The 25,095-nt window shown below is 34.8% G+C and overlaps 3 protein-coding genes across 3 annotated transcripts; 2 read left to right on the top strand and 1 right to left on the bottom strand.

Moving 5' to 3' along the window:
* Positions 1–1,546: 1,546 nt before the first annotated feature.
* On the bottom strand, positions 1,547–2,445 carry LOC108990955. Its single transcript, XM_018965082.1, has 2 exons — positions 2,230–2,445; positions 1,547–2,086 (listed from the first exon to the last, which is right to left on the bottom strand). Exons 1-2 carry the CDS (start codon positions 2,443–2,445, stop codon positions 1,547–1,549), a joined length of 756 nt encoding a protein of 251 aa, XP_018820627.1.
* A 7,460-nt stretch (positions 2,446–9,905) lies between these two features.
* LOC108990960 (plant intracellular Ras-group-related LRR protein 7) lies at positions 9,906–17,014 on the top strand. The gene is made up of 10 exons (XM_018965092.2): positions 9,906–10,243; positions 10,944–11,013; positions 11,148–11,194; positions 12,441–12,549; positions 12,704–12,789; positions 13,037–13,127; positions 13,786–13,871; positions 15,632–15,718; positions 15,814–15,952; positions 16,679–17,014. The coding sequence occupies exons 1-9, from the start codon at positions 10,145–10,147 to the stop codon at positions 15,922–15,924; spliced, it is 786 nt and encodes a 261-aa protein (XP_018820637.1). The 5' UTR covers positions 9,906–10,144; the 3' UTR covers positions 15,925–15,952; positions 16,679–17,014.
* A 2,388-nt stretch (positions 17,015–19,402) lies between these two features.
* Positions 19,403–24,609, top strand: LOC108990961. Its single transcript, XM_018965094.2, has 9 exons — positions 19,403–19,545; positions 19,674–19,732; positions 19,843–19,915; positions 21,033–21,072; positions 22,237–22,472; positions 22,558–22,621; positions 23,371–23,462; positions 23,560–23,796; positions 24,215–24,609. The coding sequence occupies exons 1-9, from the start codon at positions 19,510–19,512 to the stop codon at positions 24,365–24,367; spliced, it is 990 nt and encodes a 329-aa protein (XP_018820639.1). The 5' UTR covers positions 19,403–19,509; the 3' UTR covers positions 24,368–24,609.
* The last annotated feature ends 486 nt before the right edge of the window (positions 24,610–25,095 follow it).

Raw genomic sequence — 25,095 nt, 5'->3', positions numbered from 1 at the left:
TTTTTCCACGGTTTTTTGGCTTTACACGACGAGTGTATCTTGCAGCAGAAGGGCACTTTTCTTGTAGTGATATATATATATATATATATATATATATGCTACTTATGGAAGCAAAAAAAAAAAAAAACAATTCCTTGTTATCAGAATTTTCTCAATTTATTCTATTATTCCTTATTAATTAATACTTAATTTGTTCTTTTAAGCTTTGCTATAATATTGTTTAGCATTTTATTGTCATTCATGCTGAGCCTTGAATTTACTTGTAAACGAGCATTTCACTCACAACTTCCTTTTAGGAGGTTATATAAATCTTGGGTTGTATACAAACACACATACATCTTTTTTTTTTTTTTTTTATAATTAATAAAGTTTATTGATCTTCAAAACTAGGCATAGTCCGAGTACACCGGTGGTATACAAATAAGAAATGCCTAATTACAGCCTATGAATGAAAAAAGAATCATACAAGTCACTAACATTACCCACATCTAATATAATAGTCTTAGCCCAAAGTAACACAATTTGGAAAAATGAGTCTCTACTCCCCTCCAATGAATGTTCACTATTTTCAAAACATCATCCATTCCTCTCATTTCATATACACTACATAAGACATAAGGGCACTATCTTCCAAATATTCGCTACTTTACGATTTCCCCGTGTTTTGCTCCAACAAGCCAATAGGTCCACCACCTTTTTGGCCAGCACCCAAGCAATGTCCAGCCTTAAGAAGACTTCATCCCATAGAGTCTTTTTCACATCGCAATGGAGAAGAAGATGGTCCGTCAATTTGCTAGTCCTTTTGCTCATGAAGCACCAATCCATTATGAAGAAACCACGCTTCCTCAACTTGTCTATGATCAAAATTTTACCATGAGAGGCCAGCCAATTGAAGAAAGCAACTTTTAGGGATACTTTGCTCTACCAAATGTGCTTCCAAGGGAAATTCTGAGAAGAGTGGATAGACATAGCCTTATATAAAGAATGAACTGAAAATTTCTTATTTTCGGGATGTGTCCACAATAGTTTGACCTACATGCCATGTTCCAAATTCAGTGCGTACAAGGTGCTGTAGAAATCAGAAATGTCTCTCACTTCTCAATCTTGAACCGCTCTAGTAAATGACACATTCCACTACAGCAGGTCATTCGAAGAGTCCATGTAATTAGCAATAAGGCTTCCTTATGCAAAGCAATCCTGAAAAGAGAAGGAAAAGCCTCCTTTAAGGCAGCATCACCACACCACACATCAACCCAAAATCTAACTATATTTCCACGCCTCGCTACAAATCTAAAATTACGAATAAAATCCTCTCAACCCTTCTTAATAAATTCTTATACACCCACACCATACGATCCTCGCCCTTCATTAGAAATCCAGCCTCCCCAAGCACTTCTAAATTTGGCATCAACAACGATCCTCCATAAAGCCTTACTTTATTGATCGTACCGCCACAACCATTTTTCAAGTAAGGCTTTATTGAAAATACTCAGCTTTCTAATCAAATGGAATTTTTTCAAGTAGGGGAGTGCACATCTTGTCCCATTTAATCAAATGGAATTTTTTCTCGTCCCCCAATCATGCCATCCCATATTACTTTGGATTTATGAAAAGCCCCCAAAGAATGACCAAGGTACTTCATAGGCAAAGAAGACATCTTACATTTCAAGATTTTAGCCAAGTCTCTAATATGATTTACCAAGCCAACCAGAACCAATTTCGATTTTGACAAATTCACCTTAAGGCTAGAAGTAGCTTCAAGACAAAACAAGAGAGCTATCAATGAACGAATTTGATTAGGATCCGGCTCGCAAAAAATTACAGTGTCGTCAATGAAAAGAAGATGAGATACATTGACGCTCTGAGAAGAAGTGCCACCCACTGAAAATTCAGATAAAAAAGACTCATCCCCATCTGCCTTTATCATTCTACTCAGTACATCCATGACTAAGACCAAGAGAATAGGAGATAAAAGATCTCCTTGTCTCAATCCATGGGAGCTGTTGAAAAAACCCTCAAGGGTGCCATTAACCAACACTGAGAATCTAGCGGTTGTGATGCAATACTTCATCCAATTGTGCCACCTCTACCCAAAACCAAATTTCCAAGAACATAAACCAATAAGTCTCAATTAACATGATCAAAGGCCTTTTCCATATCTAGTTTACAAAGGATAACTGGCGTGTTGGATCTAATTCTACTGTCCAAACATTTGTTTGCTATTAGTACCAAATCCAAAATTTGCCTCCCCTTAACAAAAGCATTTTGAGGCTTCAAAATGATCTTGTCCATGATCGTGCTAATACGGTTGGCAAGAACCTTGGATATGATCTTATACACTCCATTCACAAAACTTATAGGACTAAAGTATTTCACCTCCACCGACTTTGCCTTCTTCGGAATAAGGGTTATTAAGGTTGCATTAAGGCTTTTCTCGAATTTCATGTGAGTGAAATTCGGCAAAAACCTTCATAACATCCTTGTTGAGAATGTCCCAACATACTTGAAACAATGCCATGGAGAATCCATTTGGTCTTGCGCTTTGTCGTTGTCCATTCCTTTTAGCATTTTAAGCACCTCTACCTCTTCAAACATCATTTCTAACCAACCAGCACATGATCAATCGTATCGAATGTCAACCCATCAACCTTAGGCCTCCATTGAAATTGTTTCGTTAGTAGGTTGTAGAAAAGTTGCACTATGTGGTTCTTAATATCAAATCTGTCTAAAAGGACATTACCATCCGAATGCAGTACCTCAATAGCATTAAACCTTCTATGAGAGTTGGCTACTCTATGAAAAAAGTTGATGCACTTATCTCATTCCTTCAGCCAAAGGGCCCGAAATTTTTGTCGCCAGGAGATCTCTTCCATGAGAGTGATTTTTCCAGATCAACCACAACAACAATCTTCCTTGCCTTCTCTTCATCCGTGAGAACCTTGACACTCTCATTTTCATCCAAACATGCAAGTTCTTCAAAAAGAATCTTCCTTTGATCATTGATCCTCCCAAATTCTTCATCATTCCACGTTTTCAGGTCTTTCTTCAAGGCTTTAAGTTTTCCAGCCAACACAAAACTAGGTATACCAGAAAAATCATAAGAAGACCACCACACTCTTACCTTCTCCACAAAGCCGTTAGTTTTCAACCACATGTTTTCAAATTTAAAATATATAAGTCCCTCATGAAGGCCCCCACAATCAAGCACAATAAGGAAGTGGTCCGAACAAAGTCTCGAGAGTCTCTTTTGGCATAAATCTGGAAAATGTGCTTCCCAAGACGAGGATACGATGAATCTGTTCAGTCTTGACCAGACCCTCCCATTGCACCATGTAAATTCCCCCTGCCAGAGGTAAATCGACAAAGTCAAGTTAAAAAATAAGATTAGGAAATTCTATCATTGCCTGATTGATACAGGAATCCCCCGACCTCTCACTCGGGAAACGAGTGACATTAAAATCCCCCCAATGCACCATGACCCATCCCACTAGCTACATAACCCAGCAATCTCCTCCCAAAGGAACCTTCTATTGATGTCCAGATTAGGACCGTCTACACCAGCAAATGACCACTTAATCATCGTCCACATTTTTAAAAGATCAGGCCACCAAATGTTCCCTGGTATACTCCTGAATTATATTAATGATTCTCGTATCCCACAGCCCATGTGAAGGCATCCCCACAAACTTCTAACTATACTTCTATCTATGAACTTCAACTTGGTCTCTTGAAGACATATGATATTAGCCTTCCACTTTCTTAGTAAGTTTTTAACACGGAGGTGCTTATCAGGATTATTTAGCCCCTTACATTCCAAGATGAAATTTTTGGTTTCATAAATCACAGATATTCACCCTACCATTTCTCCTTCCTCTATTTGCACTATCTTCCCGATAATTAATAAAGCAAGCTAGTCTCTTTTATTCCTTTTTTTTTTGTGTAGGATCGATCTAGCCAAGTGTGAGGCTGACCCGATTCAATAGTGATGAGAGGAGCTTTGAATTGATCTTCAAATCAATCACACAAAATCCCTATGCATTCTTGCATTTCATCCACTTTTTGGAGGACCCAATCTGACTGAGGATTGGCCCAATGTGAACCTGGCAACATAGAATATAAGGCGCTTGGGTCATCCCTTGTCCATTCCTCTGAGTAGGCAACACCTTTCTTTGACTCCCTACAAGCCAACATCATTTCATACTCTTGCACAAACCCTTCATTCGTAGCTTCCAAGATATTCAAAAGGGGTAGGAGCACCTTCCTTGGGTAGTCTCTAGGATATTCTCACAGACCCTTCGTTGGATCCATCCTGGATAGGAATGCCAACTGAGGGGTTACACCAACTGGGTTTGAATAATGCCATGGTGCCAACCTCAGTTTGGGGTTCCATTTGAGGTTCCTGTGTAGATATATTAACAATAGGACTTCCTTCTATGTCAAACAATGTCACCAGCTCATTCTGGCCTTCTTCCTCAGTCGAGACCCCTCTCACGACAACAATGAGTATCCTCAGCTTCTTCCTCCGTCGACGACGTGATCTTCGACAAACCTGCGACCATAGGCCCACCCACTAGGTTGTTTGCTCTCGACGATGAGTTCTGTGTGTTCGTTGGCTCTTTCTGGCTTGCCCAGCGTTCATTCTCGGCTCCTTCCTCCATCGGCGGTATCCACCTTGACAAGCCGTCAACCAGGAGTGCACACAATAGGTTGCCTGTTCCCAGTGGTAGAGTCTATGTGAGCATCAGTTCCTTATGCCCCTCTTCCACTGCCCGAGAACCATTCTCGATTACTAACTCCATCAGCGTCCTCAATACAGGTAGCCTATCACCCTGGGTTCCACCCACGAGGTCCCTTGCCCTAGCGATGGGTACTGTGTGGTCGTCGGCCGGTGGTTGGAAGAGGACAACGCATCTTTGCTGATGGGGTCCCTTACGTGAATCGTGGGTTGTTTAGCCCACCAGTGCTTAGGCTATGCTTGGGCTATGCTTGGGCTTTACCTTTCTCGGCCCGCATATAGCTCCTGTAGCACGACCCATTTCTATCCAAACCCAGGCCCAAGCCCATAGTTTTATCCACCCTCTGAATCATAAGATTGACCAAGTTTCTCAACTGTACTAATTCTTGCTTAAAAGAAGAAAGCTCATCATACCTCTCCAAGGGTCCTCTCTCGGTCAAGGAGTCTCTTCCCATTTCGATGTTTGTTCTGTAGGCTTGAGCAGACAGCACACATCTCAGTCCTTCCTCCACAACGATTATCTCCTTTTTTTTTGAAAGCCCATAATTGCCTCTCACCCTTGGTACCAAAGCTGCTGCATTTTCCTGAGCATATACCTCCTTAACATCGCTGCTTGCAGCAAGCCTCGATGACCGGACCAACTCTACATAGGACTTAGGAAGAATATTCATCGGCGCTTTCTGGGTTAGATTTCTGGACTTTAACGAACCAACCTTGCTCTCATTTTCCAAATTGTTGTAAGCTTCCCTCAGTGCCTTCACCATTTTTCTCCACCCTTTCCCCTCCATTTCTTTAGGCATGAAAACAAAGTTTCTTCTACCACCACCGTCATATTCCACCAATGCCATATAATGACCTTGCGCATCTCTACGTGATGTAGTTTCTGTTACCATCCCGTGAGGTTGCAAAAAACTCCTTCTTATCTCCAGTCAAGCATTCTTTAAGGGCTCTAATGAACCAGTTCAACATAGACCTCTCCAATATCAATAATTTTGTAACCTTCCAACTTCTCTTTGTTAAGTGAATCCATCGACTATCTTCCTTCGACAATTCGAATACCTTAGGTTCTATAAGAATTTGTCTTGTGAAAACCATGCTAATCACGTTACTACACACCTAGACTCATCATCAGTAAGAAAGTGTACGGAGAGAAAAAATAAAGTGTCGAGAGAAAATTCTTGGTTTTCTCAATTTACACACATATATCTATGTATGTATGTGCAAGCCCATTCAACCTTGATAAGTATATTTTCATTTACCTTTCCTAGGATTATTTAGATTTCTATGAAAATATGTTATTTCTTGAGATATTTTAAATTTATAAACTCAATTCATAATGCATGTTTAAAAAGAAAAAGAAAAAATGGCGCTCTCTCTTCTTGGTGAAAGGAGATTTGAAAAACAAAAGATGAAATTTATAAAATATTATTAGTAAGTATATATCATTGTAGTGTTGTATGGAGACTTTGTTTATTGTAGTCTCCCAAAAGGCATGCGTTTTAATTTATTTTTTTATTATTTATTTTTATCTTAAAAGGCTAATTTTTTTAATCTTAAAAATCATGTAAACAAAAGAGGATTATTGGATGAACAATATTATTCTTTATTTAAAATCTTGTTATTTTTAACTCTATATATTGATGAAATACATTTTAAATAGTTGATCATTTAAGTGGTTAACATGTAAAATGATTTAAAATGTATCAAATCCACACGTTCAAGTGAGGATAAAATCTACAGAGATATAGAACAAAGAATTGTATTTCTCTTGTGAAAGATAGAGTAGTGCTACACCCACCGAGGGTGAAGCCCGAGGATGGGTCTCGAGAAGACCAAATCTTCTTCTTCTTTTTTTCATAGATTTTTTTTATATATTTAAATATTTTTAAAAAATTCACAACATTGTTAAAAAATACATCCTTACTCACTAAGTAAAAAAAAAAAAAGCGTCAGAACCCATGTTAGGACCCAATTCTCAATAACTCTATCATCTTCCGTAAAAGATATATTAATCTTCTTGGATGCTGCTTGAGTTTCCCTTTAATTTCCTCATGATTGTTTACATGCAATATGTGATATCGTCAAGCTATGGTGTATGAAAATAATTTCTCTTTCACAATTATGACTATGGTTATCCACTCAAATTTGCGTCAAATTGTGATTTTTATTTTCAATTTTCTTACAGAGGGTAATCATTAGCAATTATGAGGGTGGTCACTAGGTTGGTACCTAGATATACCCAGCCTAGAATTGGGTTTCAAACTCGGGTTAGGTTTTGGCCAGGGTTATGACCCGAGCCAATGTTTGGGTGAAATTGGGTATTTTGTCGTAATGACGATTTCTTTATAGCATATTTTGTCTCATTTCCACGTGCTATAGAGTATTGATAAAAATTTTCTCAGGATACAATGAAACCCTCTAATTCGTTGTTCTAAAACAACACATTTTATAGAACAACTCAAACCACATTTTTTTTAGAAATATGATGCTAATGACGTGTTTTGCACATCGGGTATTGGGCTCAGTTACTTGGAACACAAAGAAAGTGAGGGGTTCGAGGTGGAAGAGACACATTTGATGCATAAGTTAGTTTTTCGTTCTTTATAGAGAGTTCCAACAAGGAAGAGAGTATAAGTCCTGAATTCAAACCTGTCGTCTGGCTTTTATACTGTTGGTCAAGTGCGCACTTCGTATCTCATGTCAGAGACATTGGTACTATCCCATACAAAATACCACGTTGTCGTCTTTAATGCGGCATGGCCCAAGGGGGCCATGCCTTGGTGACAGGTGGGTGGGTGCGGCTATCTTTCGTGCGCTTTGTCAATGACATGGGGTTTTGTCGTGATCTCTATCCATATCCCTTATTCAATTCTTAAATGGGCATGGTTTTGACACGATGTACTCCTGTAAAGTGGTGTCAGGATAAGTGATGCCCTACCTTTCCATGTCAATCAACTTTCTGCCCAGGCTGTGGGCCCTCTTCTCCCTTACGCAATCCGTTAGTAGATTGCACTATTGAACATTGGGGCATCCAGGATAAACTTGGCTCGGCCCGAGAGGAATGTAAATACCCCTTCCAATTAGGCCCAAGCCAACAGGGGATATAAACAATATGAGATAAATTGATTTTTAGAATGAAAATTATTGTTTGTTCCTATTAGTTTGAGAACTAAACAAATTAATTTGATTGAAACCGATGTATAGCATACATAATAAATTGTTTACGTGTTATAATTTGATTTGAAAAATAAATTTTAAAATTTGAATCTTATAGATAAAATCTTACCATTTAAATAATATAATAGCTGGTTTAGATAGTGAGATGAGATGAGATGATATGGTTTTAAATGAGTTGAATAAAATATTGTTAAAATATTATTTCTAATATTATTATTATTTTAAGATTTTAAAAAATTGAATTGTTTATTATATTTTGTATGAGAATTTAAAAAAATTGTAATGATGAGATCATGAGATGAATTGAGAGTGTTTCTATATCCAAATGAGGCCTAAATGATGTGCTCTATATATTGATTTGAGAATAAAATAATTCATTGAAAAATTAAACATGATTCCGCTTTTAAGGATTAGCGAGGAATATTCATCATTTTTACCATTTCATTTCTAAATAGAATATTTATCCTAGAATTTGTTTTCTTGATATCTAACATAATAAATGAAATAAAATGCCAAAGACTTCAACAAAATCTTTATCATTTGATATTATTTTATTTCAAAATAAGAGATGATTCTCAGCCACTGATACACTTACAACTATTTTATAATTAATTAATGTAATTATGTCACTTTATTAAAAATAATTTTTAATTTTACAAAACTATTTGTCATTTCTTGTAGAGTTGTATAACAGCTACAAAAATAATTATAACCATGCTTGGTAATGAGATGGGGGAGAATTTTATAAATAGTAATGAGATAGTTTATAAATAATAGTGAAATATTTTGAGGTAAGATATTTTATTGAGTTTTGAAAAATGAGAGATAAAAAGTTAAATAAAAATATTGTTAAGATATAAATTTTTAATATTATTTTTATTTTAAGATTTTAAAAAGTTGTATTATTTTTTTGTTTTATTTGAAAGTTTATGAACGTTGTGATGACTAAGGCCTTGTTTGTTTTTCAAAAACATCTCATTTCATCTCATCTCACCTCATCATTACAACTTTCCCAAATTCTCACACAAAATAAAATAAATAATTCAACTTTTTCAAATTCCAAAACAACAATAATATTAAAAAATATATTTTAACAATATTTTATTCAACTTTTTAACTTTAATCCCAATTCATCTCATCTCATCTCATCTCATCTCTGAAAACAAACGGGCCCTAAGTAATAATTAGATGGAAAAGTTAAATATTTAAAATTGAGAAGTGTTTGTATTTAAATAATATTTAAAAATAAAATTATAAAAAATTTTAAAATGTAATAAGACTTATTTCCAAACAAACCGTTGATTATTTTTCCCCATCTTAAGTCAATTCTTTTACGTCGTCCAATCATATTTTGACAACATGTACTCCCACTTAATAACAAAAGTTGTGCTATATGTATGTATAACTTTACGCATAATATTATACATATTGAGTGATGGATTTCTTTTATTATTATTATTATTTTTTTTAATTTAAATTTTAAATTTTTAAATTTTTATCATTTCAATATCTGACTAATCGAAATGTCGAGCTTAAAATTATATAAGTATAAATAACATTTTTGAATAATAGTGAGACATAATACCATTAAAAATTTATAATTAATTCAACATCATTCTCGATTGGATAATGTTATTGGGATTGACATTTCTAATCGAAAAAGTTGACTGACAAGTGTAAATGTACTTTTTTAATTTTTTGTTTTTATTCCAACCATTTTTTATATATTTTAAAACATTTAAAAAAAATATATCAATTTACTAATAACCACTTCTTTAATTATTCAGTTAAAAAATAAAAATAAAAAATAAAAATCACAATCGGTCTAAATAGTATTTCCCTTCTCGGTTTTGAATTATATAACATTTGTTTACAATTTATTAAAATTACAATTATTGTATAAAATTATTTAATAATTAGTTGTTTAATGGTAGAAATGACATCATCAGATGCCTCCGAGTGTTTGAAAAATACAATCCAATAGCCAACAACCAACGAAGAACAACACCCACGTAAGAAAAACAACGAAAGCCAACGCGGCTTCCTCGTTTCTCCCATTCTCCCCAAGAACTGACGACTGCTTCTCCTCCTGGCCTCTGACCTTGAACCCATCTCCCATCAAATCTCTCTAACCCTCTCCAATCCAGAATTGAGAGAGAGAGAGAGAGAGAGAGAGAGAGAGAGAGGGATAATTTTTCCTTTCTCTTTGTTTCTTTTGACTGATCACACAAAATGTGGTGCTGTGTCAGCAAGAACAAGGACTCGAAGGCCAGTAGGGTTGCCCGGTGGCGATCGACCGGCATTGTGGCTCTCCGAGACTCCAAATTGAAGGTTATCTCTTTCTCTATACATATATATATAGTCATATGTATATTAATTGTATTGATGCCTCTGCATTTTTTTTTTTTTTTGGGGGGGGGGGGGGGGGGGGGGTTGGGTCTTTGAGTTATTTATTGCGTAATGAGGGACTTGGTTGTGAAATAAGAGGGTTAGATGTAATCTGCTTAGTTTTGGTCAAGTCCGTGTTTGAATTGCGTCTCTGTAACCTCTTGATATGATCGAAGACTTAACGTGTGCGTATGAGTGTGTGAGCGCATGTGCGTGTGAGTGCGAGTGCCTGGGCTAAGGATGAGTAATGGTATGTGAAGATATAATGGTTTACTCATTGTTTAGACAGATTTTAGTTATTGTTGATTGTCTATAATTTGAAGTAGATGGGGGAGTTCAAATTAAGTGTACTGGGAACTCATACTGTTGAGAATATAAAGTATTTTGTTGGTTAACTTTTCAAATTAGTCATATCTCTTGGACAACACTTGAATGATTAGATACAAAAGGCTCAAAATATTTTAAAGTTTTTGCAATTAAGTAGTCAATGCACAATTTTCGGCAGTTAAGATAACATTCAACACATGGAGTGAACCCATATTTTATAATTCTTTACGCATGCATAATTGAAGGAAAATAGCATCATAGTACCAGTTGAAGAAATACCAAACTTACATGTGGATGTTCTATTTCTCTGCAACAGGCATTCCCAAATGAAGTTTTTGACCTGGAGAGATCCGTCCGAACTCTTGATTTAACACACAATAAAATAGGTAATGCTCATCTCACCGTCTTCTGTATCTCGGTTAGTAGTGAGGAATCGATGCTATTCACTTTTTAACCCCTAACAAATGAAATCTTCATATTTCTAAAACCTGTCTCCTGTTATTTTTTTTCCTTTCTGCAGTTGAGATACCTACAGATGTAAGCAAATTAATTAACATGCAGCGCCTGGTAAGAATAATTAAATTCAGTTGTGTACATGTGCTTAGTTTCTTTCCATGATCATATGCTATAAAAGCATTTGTCATGTACAGGATTTATAAAACTTTTAAGTAATATATTTGTGGGCTGATACAGCTGTTCTATTTTGAAGAAAAAATGTGGAGATTATGATTAATTTTTTTTCTTAATAATTCGTAAATATTTTCCTTCAAAGTTTCTCCATACTTCAAAATGACTTGTTAAGTCCATAACAGGTTAATCTACAAGAATGAATGTGGTTGTAAAGGAAGGTTCTTACAAAAGAGTAATGATTTGTACAAGCCACAAGTAGAAAAACCTCGTGCAGCCCTTTTGTAAAATAGTGGACTCCACCATGAAAAAGTGTAAAAAATCTATTATTTTTTAGTGGTACCCATTTTTTTACTAAGCGTGGGGCTTTTCAATTTGGGGCTTGTACCTAGAATACTCCTTACAAAATAATGACATCTAGTTTATCATTATAACAAATCCGGTAGAGTGACAGAGGTTGGATCCATTGCAAGATCACGAATTAATAGCTTCATAAAGGCTCTAGACAGACTAACGGCAAGCGAGATATAGAAAGCAGCTAGCCCTATGTGTAAAACCTTGCCGCGGGGTTGTATTTGGCTTTAAAGCTGCAGTGCACATGCAATCTTTTATAGGTAGAAAAATATATTAATTAGGACTAATAATTCCATCCAGTTTCACAAGGCTTTAGTTGGCATTAGAACCTGTTGTGGATTACTTACTGAATTCTGTTGAGATATGCTAATGTTGGCCAATGCGCCCAGTTGCTATCCTTTGGGACAGATTTGGAGGTAGAATGGTCCAATGGTACTGAAATTATCTGATATCCAGTTTCTTTATCAGCTTGGAATTAGTTGGTACAATTATTAATTAGGACTAATAAATATAGGGTCTTATCTTAATTGGTTGAAAAGAATTAGAATGTTTTTATTACTTATAAAAAAAAAGTAAAAGAAAAGCATGAGAATCTTATAGAGGGAAATCCACCCGAAATGAAATTATTGGGAAGTAACTGAAAGAGATTCATTGATACATTGTTTCTTCTCTCTTGTTGAGTATCTCATTTACAATCTTATCTCTTGCATATATTTTTTATGACATGAATATTTACATTCACACGATGGCTGTTCTTTGATTTCCATTGGTGATCATTATGATAGGATTAAGATTGGAAAAACTTGAGTTTAAAGCTGTTCAATCTTTTCAGATCTTATCTGAGAATCTCATTGAGCGTCTGCCAACAAATTTGGGGAAACTTCAGTCTCTAAAAGTTATGATGCTTGATGGGAATCGAATGACTTCTTTGCCTGATGAATGTAATTCTCTTCCCTAAATAAGTAAGAGAATGCTAATTTGTGTATTTGATAGTCTTTGCCTGCCTTGGGTTTATTTGTATAAGGATTGAATGCAGCTTGCATGAGACCTTTTTACTAGCTTCTAACCAGATTATGTTTTTTGTTTTGTTTCTAGTGGGACAGCTGGTGAGGCTTGAGCAGTTATCCATCTCGGGAAATTTGTTAATATACTTGCCTGAGACTATTGGGAGCTTGCGTAATGTGAGTATTATACCTAGTGAACTGGAATGCTATTGACTACACTGCAGCCTCAGTGGTTTGGGTTGTTTCTTCAATGGTAGAATAACTTAAATAGGAGTCGTGCAGTAGTGGTACCCACTGATTATAATCATGAGTAGAAGTTAATTCCACATACTTTATGAGAATTACAACATCACTTGAGAAAGAAAACACATTTAGCATGTTTTATCAAGTTCCATGATCCAATATTGATTGTTTGATGATGCAGTTGTTGCTTTTGAATGTTTCAAATAACAAGTTGAAGTCTCTTCCAGAATCAATTGGCAGTTGTTTCTCTCTTGAAGAATTACAAGCAAATGGTACGTTCAAATCTTTCTCCAATGTGATGTCTTATCATATCTTGACAAGTGTTGCTTACTACAAGGCCCTAGAATAACTGGAATTTGAACAATATGGAGATTTCTGAGATTTGAAATGTCATTATTTCTGCATGTGCTGAAACTTTCAGCTCATTGATGAATATATATGCTAAATCTGAACTGGCTATTTGGTGCTATAAGCATGCTCTTTTCACATGCCATTTGACCTAAATTCTCTTTTACCTTTTCGTTACTTTTGCTGTTCTAAGCCATGATACCTTTCATGCATCATCAATTTTGTGAAATATATATAACTTTGAGGCATTGAATGTTTTCTTGTGCTTCTAAAATTTACGATCACTAGGGAGTTCTTAAGTTTCTTATAGATTAGAGTGTCATTTTAAAGCTAGTTCCAAACTTGTAATTGGTGTTCTCTTTTGTATACTACCTGTGTACTTGGGCAATGCCTTTTTACTTGTTTTAATAATATAAATAAATAAAAATTAGTGGACAAGCTAGAAGCATGATTCTGCTTCTGAATTTCAAATGGCCTCTTTTATCATTATTTATCTGGTTTTGTGAGCTATGTGCTATGATAGCAATTTCTTGATTGTACTATTACATGCTCACATCTTCATGATTCTGGATGTCCTTTCAGATAATCTTTTTGAAGATCTACCTGCATCACTTTGCAACCTCACTCACATAAAGTCACTTTGCCTAAACAATAATAATGTGAAGCAGGTATTTACAACCCCCCCCTCTCGCCCCCTGCCCATTTACAGGGCTTTTATTCTCTTCATCTCCTCTTCTTCTTTCTACCTTCAAGTATATCATCTTTCACATTCTTTGAAATGTGATAATAACCTTTTATAATTTATTAAATGTTAGTTTTGGTATTTAGAAACTTTTGCTCTTATCGATATAGATTTAGGGGATGCTTGGAGAATGAGATGAGATGAGATGAGAAATCTGTGAATAATAATGAAATAGTTTGTGAATAGTATAAGTGAAATGATTTGAGTTAAGATGTTTGATTAGGTTTTGGAAATGAAAGAGAAAAAACTTGAATAAAAATATTGTAAATTTAAAATATTGTTAGAATATAATTTTTTTTAATATTATCGTTTGTTTTGAAATTTGAAAAAGTTGAATTGTTTTTTGTGTTTTGTGTTTTGTTTGGAAGTTTGGGGAAAGTTGTAAACTTGTATTGATTAAGTAATGATTAGGTGAAAAAGTTGAATATTTGAAATTGAGAAGTGTCTGTGTTTGTGTTTTTACCCTTTACCTATCAAAAAAAAAAAAAGAAAAGTGTTTGTATTTGAGTGATGTTTGGAAATGAAATTATGAGAAATTTTGAGATGAGATGGGATGTGATTCCCAAACAAATCCTTATTGCTTATCCGAAGGAAAAAAAGTTTTGGTATCTTGAAAGCTGCCGGACATTCAAATTTTGTTCTGAGGCCTCATGATCATAGAAAAATAAATTTTAGAGATCGGATATATAAGATTGGTTTAAGGATTGAATCAGAACATGTTATACTCTTTGGAGTGCATCTTCCTGACATCTATACGATTTACTTCTTTCAGTTAAGATGGTTATGGTGTGGGGTTTCAGAACTTTGCTGGTAATAGAATGTCAAAAGCAGAGAGGAATTTCCTGCATAATATGTACATCTTTTTTGTTAGTATGTGAATGTGAGTTACCAGATTCACGGTTCCTTTTCTCTTTGGCATCACCCTCTCCCTTTGGACTTTATCTATGGACTTTATTTGCATGGATTTTAAAACTGCTTGCCGAAGTTGTGGTATGACTTGGGTGATGCCTAGGAGGGTGGTGGACCTTTTTGCTTGCTGGAGAGGTTTAAGGGGTAATGTGCAAATAGCCGCTGTTTGGAATATGATACCTTTATGCCTTATGTGGTGCATTTGGGTTGAGAGGAACAGTCGATGCTTTGAAGATAAGGAACGCTCGGTGGATGAACTTAGATGTTTTTTCTATAATTCTTTATTTCAGTAGGCTTCGGCTATTGTATTTAATGAAACTAGTGTCCATGATTTTCTTGTTTCTTTTTCTAGTTCCTGATGTGTAATTGGTTCAGTATTTGTATACTTGCTGGTGTACTTGGCTTTGCCTTGTTACTTGTCTCAAAAAAAAATTTATTCATAAAATAAAAAGATTGCTTGCCAAGGGCCTGTGCACCCTTAGGATTAGTTGGATCTTTGTTTCCGGATACCCGGTGCCAATAAAAAAAGCATTAATTTTAGTATATTTTTCACTTTCTAGATAAGTACCTCTCTTGTGTATCCCTGTGCATTATGTAAAAAAAGCATATCCCTGTATACTCTTCATTTGCGCCTTTTGCACTTATCATAAAGATTTATTACTTATGAAAAGAAAAGTATGGCAGAGTTGGGTTCTTTTTTATTGCTTCATGGTAGTTTATTCATTTATCCAATTTAGCTGGACATGGGCGTATTGATATAGTTAGCTTTTTGGACAGATACCTCCAAATCTCTTGAAAGAGTGCAAAGCCCTGCAGAATATCTCCCTACATGGCAATCCTATTTCAATGGATCAATTCCAGCAGGTGTGTTGTCATTATTTAATTAATTATTAATTGTATATTTTGGTGAAATTCCCATTATGCATGTTACAATCTAACTGAACCTTGCACATTTCTAGATGGAAGGATTTCAAGATTTTGAAGGAAGAAGGAAGAAGAAGTTTGACAAGCAAATTGATTCAAACGTGATGATTGCATCAAGGGGCCTTGATGAGGGTGTTGATCTATGAAAGCGTCACATTGGTGCTCCCTCAAAGGGTAAGCCAACATCACAATCTCAATGGGTTTCCTTAGAGCCTTGCATTGGGAGATTAAAGTTTATAGACATTTACATATGCTGCCAAGTTTAGTCTTGAATATTATGAATATGATGATGTTTGGTGCTTGGTCCCAGCTCTTCAAGCATCAAAAGATTTATTAAACAGAATTTAAGAAGCATCCAACAAAGAGGAGAGAAAAAAACATACTTTTAGAAGTAGTGTGTTCAGGAATCTTGAATGTACCAGATTGAAAAGCTTGTAAACATACTTGAAAACTTCATATATTGTTCTGTCCATTTTAGTTCTGTTTGTACATGCTTGAGTATATATTCTTATTTATGACTCCTCTAGGTTTGCCTACTTTGCTGTTTTTTTATAAGAGTTAAACTACAGTCTTCCTAAATAACTTATGCTTGGAAGAGGAACAGTTTTGTCAATATGAAACACTTAACGCTCAGAGGACCATTCATCAATCGCTTTCCTCATTTTCCTTTTGTTTGATTCACTAATGAACAAATTGCCTGTATTTAGTTGATGTACACATGCGCATTTTCCACTTTTTTGGTTACACATATTTGTTGCCGGTTTTGTATCTTCCAAATCTGTCACAATTACAACTGATATGTTAATTAACTTGCACATTTTTTTTTCTTGCTTTCTGAGATATTCATGCTTCTTATAAATGTTCTTAACTTTTGATTCTTCTTGAACAAACTGAGAGTAGAGGTTGACCGGCTGAGTCTATTTGAATGCAAAGAAGGGATGTCATCTCTTGGCAGCTATAAATTCAAAGCAGCTTTTATCTTAGATTGGATGGACATTAGTATATATGGCTACTTGTGACGTGCAAAATAATATCTCCAAAATCAGTTCTATCACATTGTAAATGAGGGATATTGTTAGTGTATATGCCTGTTATTTTGATTGCTTGTATACATCACAAGTACTTGGTGTTTATTTAAAGACTTCATCTCAGGTAGTTATGGTTTCCTAGGACAAATTCAGTGCACATCTATTAGCAGAGCTTGATGATAAGTATATATAGAGTGCTGTTCTTGCATCTAAATGTGCTATTAACTTTAGCATGGGAAATCTGCATGTGTAGATGTTTTCTCCAGTAACTATAGTTTCTTCCATTAGTAATATAGATTCTGTGGTAAATGTGAAGAAACGCTCTTTGTATCGCGTTTTTGAACAGCCAATACCAGTTTGATGCCTTCACATATTTGTTGGTATTCTCAGACATGACTCAGTTCATGAATGTGGATTTCTGCCTTTATTTGAAAGAAAATTGATGCCCATATGTGAGCAAACTATGTTCATAGCAATTTATATTTCCTTTCTTTTTTAACCCCCAAAATAGGGTCAAAATTGTTTGAAGTTATTGTTTGAAATCTTGGATAGTGTTAAATTCTCAATACATATTGTAAGACTTGGTCCAAGTGGTGAAAGCCTTGGTCTTGGGATATCACTCCCTTCAAGATCCAATGTTCAACATCTCATGGGTGCAAACAATCATTTGGGGCCACACGGTAAAAAGTTAGCTATTTAATTAGTTTCGTGTATGAAAACTACCGAGGGTGCGGTGTACGAGACCAGAGTTTTCTTTTGCAGGGGTGGGTCTGAAGGGCCCTGCCTTGAAGAAATTCTCCGACATGACTTACTCCATTTGGTCCTATAGTTTGAATATACACCTTAATGGATTCTAATCCGGTATTAGCCGTAACGTATATTTAAATTCCCACATCTTTTCCTTTTGAGGAGGGAGAGAAGAATGGAAATAGACATCATCTGTCTAAAGTTTTTAGAGAATAGTTTAAATTTAACTACTAGGATATTACCGTATTAAGATGTTTAATGAACACATAATTTTTAATTCGTTAGGTTGTGTTAATGAAAATGAATATTTTAATAACTGATGTAATTTTATGTGATCTGTTAGATTTATTTTATAATAAAAATAATTTTATAATTTGATAAATTATATCAATTTATGAAATTATTTTTATGTAAGCTAAAGTATTTCTCTTTTTTAAAAAGGCATGTTGAAATTTGAGAATGTTTAAGAAATTTTTAGAAAAGTTTTGAGATGCAGTTTTTATTGGGTTTTGTGACTGTTAAAAGTGAGTTGGTAGATTTAAAAAGCTATTTACATATAATTTTCTTTGGGTTTTTTTATAAAACATTTTTGGTTTTCCTCATTAAAATCTAGATAATTCTTTTGGAGAGAAATATAATTTTTTTAGATTTAAAACTTTTTTCATTTGAAGTTGGAAAAATTTTGTGAAACATTTTGGAATATTTTTAGTAGCCAAACATGCAGTAAAAAACAAGTCAACATACTCAACTTGACATATTTTATTATTTTACACAAAAATAAGTTCTTACGTTATATTTTATGAGTCCCTCAAATAATTTTATAGGAAAATATAAGTGCATGAAAGGATTACCAAACCAATTTATTTTATTTCATTTTTTTTTTTTTTTTGGTTTGCTTGAAATAACCTAGGCATGTTACAATTAAAACTCGACCCTTCAAATATCTGGTCAATATCATTTGAACCAAAACCAATAGCACAATGTGTTCTAAAAAAAAAAAAAAAATCATGTGTCAGAAAAATTAATTATTTCTCATATTTCACAAGAAATTTTTTTTTATTAGTCACTATTTACTACCTCACACCCCATATCTTATAAAAAATATCTTCACACCCTATGAAAAACACTCACACTATGAAAAAAAAAAATTTCACGTCATGTGTGAGTTATGTGATGTGATCAGTTATTGATCTGTAGCGAAACTCATTTCACAAGTCCCACCATGTTTTACCCTTTCCTACTCCATGCAAATCACACGCATCATCTTAGGGGCATGTGATGCCTCATCGATCACACCATACCGGTTAGTATAATAACATGGAATTCGAAAAATGGAATAATAGTCTAATATAATAAGTTAATAACATGTAATACTATAATATAATAACATGTATTTAGATACTAGTGAATTAATAATCAATATTAATAATTAAATTTGGTTTAAAAAAGATTTTTTCTATTCTCAAGTCGATGTGTAGAGCACATTATCCACATCATTTTATAGTAAAATTTAATTTGTAAAATTTAAATTTTAAAATTTATCTTTTAAATCAAATTATACCACTTAATCAATATATGGTGTAGAAATCTTAGAATAACAATACTCTTAAAAAAAAATTATAAAATCCAAAAATAAAAAAAACTTAGGGTTAAAATAAAGATTAAAATTAAATTTAGGAAAACCCAAAATAGAGTTTAAGAAAAAAAAATAAAAAAAAGGTTTAGTGCAAAAATGAAGGCAGTAGCCCAGCAAAAAGCACAACCCAGCCCAAATTTAGTCATAAAATCTATAATAAATATGTAAAATTGCAAACCCTGACACGAACGAGCTATATCAACTCTAGTGGAAAATTCCTTTACATTCGACCCTGTGTTCTCTTGCTCGAAACCCCGTGCTGACAGTTTTCCCCCTTTTTTGGGCATTTCTCCTCCCTCGTCGTCTTCAACCTCAAAACCATGGAGCAAGACGAATCTTCTTCAGCTCCGAGGAAGGTAGGCAATGTTCTTTTTGATAATTTCATTTCCTCTGCTGATTGATTCTATGTCAGAATTCTAATTGGGATTTGAGTTCTGAATTCTTGTTAATACAGTCTGATAAAATCTGATTTGTCTCTGTGCAGCTAAAGTTTGCGCCCAAAGCCCCACCTCGCAGAAAGCCCAAACCCACACCACCCAAAACGTAACAATTCCTCTACATTTGAGTGTTATAGATGATGATGATACTACTCTATGTAAAAAAAAAAACTGGAAATTTTGTTTTCACTTAATTTATACTATATTTTAATGCAGTGAAGTGGGTGACGAAGAAGAAGAAGAAGAAGAAGAAGCCGAGCATGCCCAGTATCTACTTCGTCGCTTCAATGTGCGTCTTTCTTTCCAAATTAAAAAGCATATCGGTTTGTTTGTTTTTTTAATTTTTTTGGTAATGGAGACGAGACTATAGAAAGTTATGTATTGCTCATTCATTTTGCTCCGAAACTTTTCGTTTCGTTTCTAATGCATTTAAGGCCTCGATTATATATTAGATAAGATGAGATGAGATATTTTGTTTAAAATTAAATAAAATAATATTATAAAATAATTTTTTAATATATATTTTATTTTAAAATTTGAAAAAATTAAATTATTTATTATATTTTATGTGAGAATTTAAAAAAATGTAATAATTATATAAAATGAGATGAGATGAGATAGTTTGATTTTGTGTAACTAAACCGTAAGGTTCAAATATTCATTTTTGTCAGTCAAAAAATTAGGAGGACTTTAAGGAAAAAATCTTTTTTTTATTTTTTTTAAAAAATTATTTCCTATAAAAAAAAAATCCACATGTTTGTCTAGCCCAACTGCTTGTGGCCGTGGTATGGTTGGGCAATACTGATAACTTTTTATTTGGTTAGTTTTGTCAAATGCCTGAAATAATCCTATACACAGAGCCTCGAAGCTGCACTATTTCATGTTATCTTTGTTCTTAGGCTACGGGAACGAGGGAATTTGAACACCAGCTCTCACCCTTGAGCTGGTCATACTACTCCTATTTGTAAAGCGTTGGCTCAGCCCTGAAACCCATTGTTACCATTAGCTTAGAGGTCTTGTGTCAAGGCTCGAGGCTCAAAAGAAGGACTACTTTTCATTTGTTCCTGCATTTTCATTTAAATGATGGGTTTGAACTTTGAACCCAAAAGGTAAAATCTAAAGAAATGAATTAATAAATTAATGTGCTAAGGAAAAAAAAGAATTAATAATGTATTGTTTCTCAGCACCATCATCTGTGAAAGAACAGGAGTTGACTCTTACTCTTCTTTTTTATTTTTTATTTTTTTTTCCCTTTTTTGCTTCCTTCCTTTTCCATGGCGGAAAACCCATCTAGCAACGATCTAATCTTGGTTGGCTATGATTATGAGCTTCTTTCAAGTAGACATTCTGTTGGGTCATTTCAATGAGATACTATCTGAGATCAGCATTGGCTCACTTTTTTACAGGAGAACCTTGCTAGACGGGGACCTAAAGACGAAAAGAAATGTAATTTCTCTTATTCTCCACTGTTATTACTTTCTCAATACATTGCCACATTCTTAAGTTCTTACTGAGGTTGGTGATTTTAAGTACTGGTGTTAGTATTTTCACATTGAGTTATGAAAGGCTCTCATCCTCATGGTACAACTCATCAAGATTAGGGAATCATGTACTAATGATGTGGCAGATAGAGTGCCTTTTAGACTATTATGATTTGAATGAGTGTGCATTTTTTTTTTTTTGTAATTGGAAAAGGTTCTAGAGAGTCAGGCATATGCCCTACTACGTGGTAGAGGTAGGAAGAAATGGTCATTCAAAATATAAGAATTTCTACTCTTATGCAAGATGTTGAAATCTTGGGTATTTTTCCAACTTGGCAAGATGGCATGTTCTGTATTTTATTACATCAGTTACACCTTCTCATTTACCTATCCATTTCCCTACTTTACATTAGAGATTATCAAGCATCTGCTTACCCATCTTCTTAAGAATCCATTTTGGTAGTAACCATGTAGAGACGGAAATGTGTTGTTTGTAAAAAGACCCCAACATTCACTCGTTTATCACATGGAAATTGATTTTTTTCCCTTGCCTAAGAGGTAAAACATGAATTAAAGCCCATTTCTTTTAGGTTTTCGTTATCTTATACCCATTGTTCAATGGAGGACCCCATACATCTTAACTTGAGAGCCAAATAACAAGATGACATTTCAGGAAAAAGAAATTGCTTCAGGAAGTATGTAAATGAAATCGAATGAATGTTGTTTCTAAATTGCACCTTTAGGATTTGATAGACTAGTATGGATTTCAATATACATGTTCCTTAAGTGATCAATGTTTCTCCCCAAGAGGATAATTATATATTTTGAAAAATCTGGGGTCCAGAGAAAGTTAATATCAAGGATATGAGGAGCGTGGCTAGGCAGAAGTTATAAAACAAAACAAAATATATAAATTACACCTTTACAGAGTGGACTTGGAAGTAAATTACACGTTAACAGTTAGTTTGAACCATTCCACTTAATGGAAGTAAATGGTGTGCATTTGATGTGGCTGAACTAGCTGGGAAAATTCTGTATGTATATGAGGAAATGTGAATCATCATCATCATCATCATTTTTCACTATTGTATATCCAGTTTTCATCCCATGTTTGGTTGCAAACCTGCAGCTTCTGTTCAGGTTGCATTTGGTCCTGGAGTTACGCCATCACCTCTGATAAGGAAATTTGGTGTTTCCAAGGATGGTATTGGTGGTAAAAGCAGTGGCTCCTGCCCCAAAAGTTCCGATTATGGGAAAGCTCTCTTATCTTCACCTTCAGCTGCCAATGAAGATGGAAGGGATGTATGTTCTGCAGATCCTACCAGTACAGAGCAGATTGTCAAGAAAGAATATAGAGAACCCTGGGTAAGAAATTGCTGCTGTGCACATCTCTCTCTCTCTCTCTCTCTCTCTCTCTCATACTTGCGCGTCTGATTCACTGATGCTGCAGGATTACCATAGCACTTACTATCCTACTACTATTCCATTGAGGAGGCCTTACGCTGGAGACCCAGGTATGCTTTTAGATGCTTCTACAAATAATGACTCCAATTTCAGATGAACATCGAGTATTTGTAGTTGTGACAAAGGATAGGTTGTCTTTGTCACTTAGGGGTGACCTTAGATACTTGTCAGGGAATGGAACCCTTGGAAGGCTAAAAGCCACCAATGTGAGCAAGTGAGGAATCTTGGCATTAAAAAACTACTATATCGAAATAATTCTAATCTCTGCATCTCCACATTCAGTTTAATTGATAGGAAGACTTAACTCCGATTAAAATTCCCTTAAAATAATATTATAGACAGATAAAAGCTACATTCATAAGTCCCTAGATCAGTAGTCAAAATATATAAAGACTAATGCACATACTTATCTCCACTAAAGAATTCCAAAAACATCACAAAGACTGTCATTATATATTAGCGTCACTATTAGGCTCTCCGTGAAAAGAATGAAAAATATCTCACAGCCCAGAAATTTTGGCATCTGAAATGATAGAGATGCCATTACTCACTGAACTACATTTCCTGGAAATTTAATCAAACAGGCTGCATTAGATGTACATACCCATCATGCCAAAGGATAACCAAAGGTGAAGATTCCTCTTGTATCAAAGGATTTTGTTCACGAGGCAAATGGCACTATGCCAGCCATTATGTCAAGTTTCATCAATAATGTTTAGCATGATTTTTTCAGTGATTCCCTTCAGAATTTTTACTGAAGTCCGTAATGTTAAATGACATTTGCACCTTTTGTTTTAAGAACTCCTCGATGAGGCAGAATTTGGGGAGGCTGCTGCAAATTCGGAGTATGATGAAAATACTATAAGTCCTGCTTCAGACCTTGGGCTGATGGTAATCAGATTAAAAAATTGTTAAAGATAATGTTGAACATTTAGTAGAGCAACATATTAGCCATAGCTATTGACAACAAACTGGTGATTGGTGATAGGCGGAAAATGAGGAAGAAAATATGTTTTTCTTTAAGCTTCCAGCTAGTCTGCCCTTACTCAAGCGATCAACTAGTAGAAAGGGCAAAGAGAAAGTTGAAACTGATTCGTCATTGGATGGCGGAGGTGTTTCAAAGAAGGGCTGCAGTTTGGAAGAGTTGCCTGGTGGATATTTGGGCAAAATGCTGGTTTACAAGAGTGGAGCAATCAAGTTGAAGCTGGGAAACACCCTGTATGATGTGAGTCAAATCAGTGCTTTCTCCAAGCTAAACACAAGCACCCGTTAAGTGTGCATGCACACACCGTCACTCTCTTGTTTACGTTACCTGCAGCAAGAAATTAGCTAAGTCAGATTTCTTTTGCATAAGAACTCCAGTAATTTCTTGCTGGTGTTTCCAGAAAACTTTATACGTTCTTATGCTGCCTTAGGCCTCAGCTAATGATCAATTCAGATATATGCCAGTTTTAAACGGCATATTGAAGAAATTCAAAGTTAATCATATTCTGTTGATCTTCTCATGAGAGAAGAAAGTCCGCTCTTATTTACTTGTATTCTTGAAGTAACGACACCCCAACCCCGTTTTTCTCTTCTGTCATCGTCGAGAATCACTTGATATATCATGTATTGTTTACTATTTCTCTGTTAAAAAAATGCAGGTTACACCTGGTTCAGATTGCGTATTTGCTCAAGATGTTGCGGCAATCAACCTTGCAGAAAAACAATGTTGTGTTCTTGGAGAGCTTGGCAAACGAGCTGTTGTTACTCTTGATGTTGATTCCTTGTTGGATGGTGTGATCGACTTGGGCTAAATGCCTGAAGTACAAGTTCTGGCTTTATGGCGGGAGAACCTTCAACGTTAGTAACCTAGTATTGGCGCACATATGTAGAGAGAGATAGGAGTAAATTTGTATCTATAATTGCTGACAAGGTAGCTTGTAAAACTACTTTTGCAGACCTCTCAATGGCTTCTCTATTTTGCAATTTTTTTTGTAAAATAGAGAACAATATGTAAAATCAATGTAAAATACAAGTCACCTAGTAGGGAAAACCACCTATCATGTCATCAAATTATAAGCCAGGGTTTTTTTTTTTTTTTTTATTGGCACAGGGTGTCCGAGAACAAGTCCCGACTAATCTCGGGTGTCATAAAATTATAGGTCAATTATTTGCATAAAAAGTAACCACAATATTGATAATTACCATTGACACCAATATTACATTCAAGATCACAAAAAAAGCTGAGACCTTTTATGAACATAAACAAGTTAACAACCACCACGTTAGTAGGACTCCCTGAGCTCCTGGACCACCTCATTATTCAGAGCAGCATTCTAACCTGCTTTGTCTGATGATAATGGTATGACCATTCTCTATACAAAAAGTACCCCTATTAGAAACATATATCACCTTGATAGAGAAAAGAAATATCCCTGCATGACTTTACTATAGGTAAAATTTAGAGAAAAAATATGAAGAAAACAACTATAACCACTACCAATTATGTGTTAAGTCGCCAATTCACAAGCATGCATGCAAA

This window comes from Juglans regia, chromosome 2, assembly GCF_001411555.2.
Source record: "Juglans regia cultivar Chandler chromosome 2, Walnut 2.0, whole genome shotgun sequence".
NCBI classification, from domain to species: Eukaryota; Viridiplantae; Streptophyta; class Magnoliopsida; order Fagales; family Juglandaceae; genus Juglans; species Juglans regia.
The sequence above is the reverse complement of the archived record's forward strand: the minus strand, read 5'-3'. Positions and strand labels throughout refer to the sequence as shown.

Excerpts from the sequence above, each read along its gene's own strand:
- LOC108990955 (XM_018965082.1), bottom strand. The coding sequence starts at position 2,445 with ATGAAATTCGAGAAAAGCCTTAATGCAACCTTAATAACCCTTATTCCG. Across the intron at positions 2,087-2,229 it reads GGAGGCAAATTTTGGATTTG|AGGTGGCACAATTGGATGAA; the intron begins GTACTAATAGCA and ends GGTTTTGGGTAG.
- LOC108990960 (XM_018965092.2), top strand. The coding sequence starts at position 10,145 with ATGTGGTGCTGTGTCAGCAAGAACAAGGACTCGAAGGCCAGTAGGGTT. Across the intron at positions 11,014-11,147 it reads TTTAACACACAATAAAATAG|TTGAGATACCTACAGATGTA; the intron begins GTAATGCTCATC and ends TCCTTTCTGCAG. Across the intron at positions 15,719-15,813 it reads CAATGGATCAATTCCAGCAG|ATGGAAGGATTTCAAGATTT; the intron begins GTGTGTTGTCAT and ends GCACATTTCTAG.
- LOC108990961 (XM_018965094.2), top strand. The coding sequence starts at position 19,510 with ATGGAGCAAGACGAATCTTCTTCAGCTCCGAGGAAG. Across the intron at positions 21,073-22,236 it reads ACCTAAAGACGAAAAGAAAT|CTTCTGTTCAGGTTGCATTT; the intron begins GTAATTTCTCTT and ends GCAAACCTGCAG. Across the intron at positions 22,473-22,557 it reads AAGAATATAGAGAACCCTGG|GATTACCATAGCACTTACTA; the intron begins GTAAGAAATTGC and ends CTGATGCTGCAG.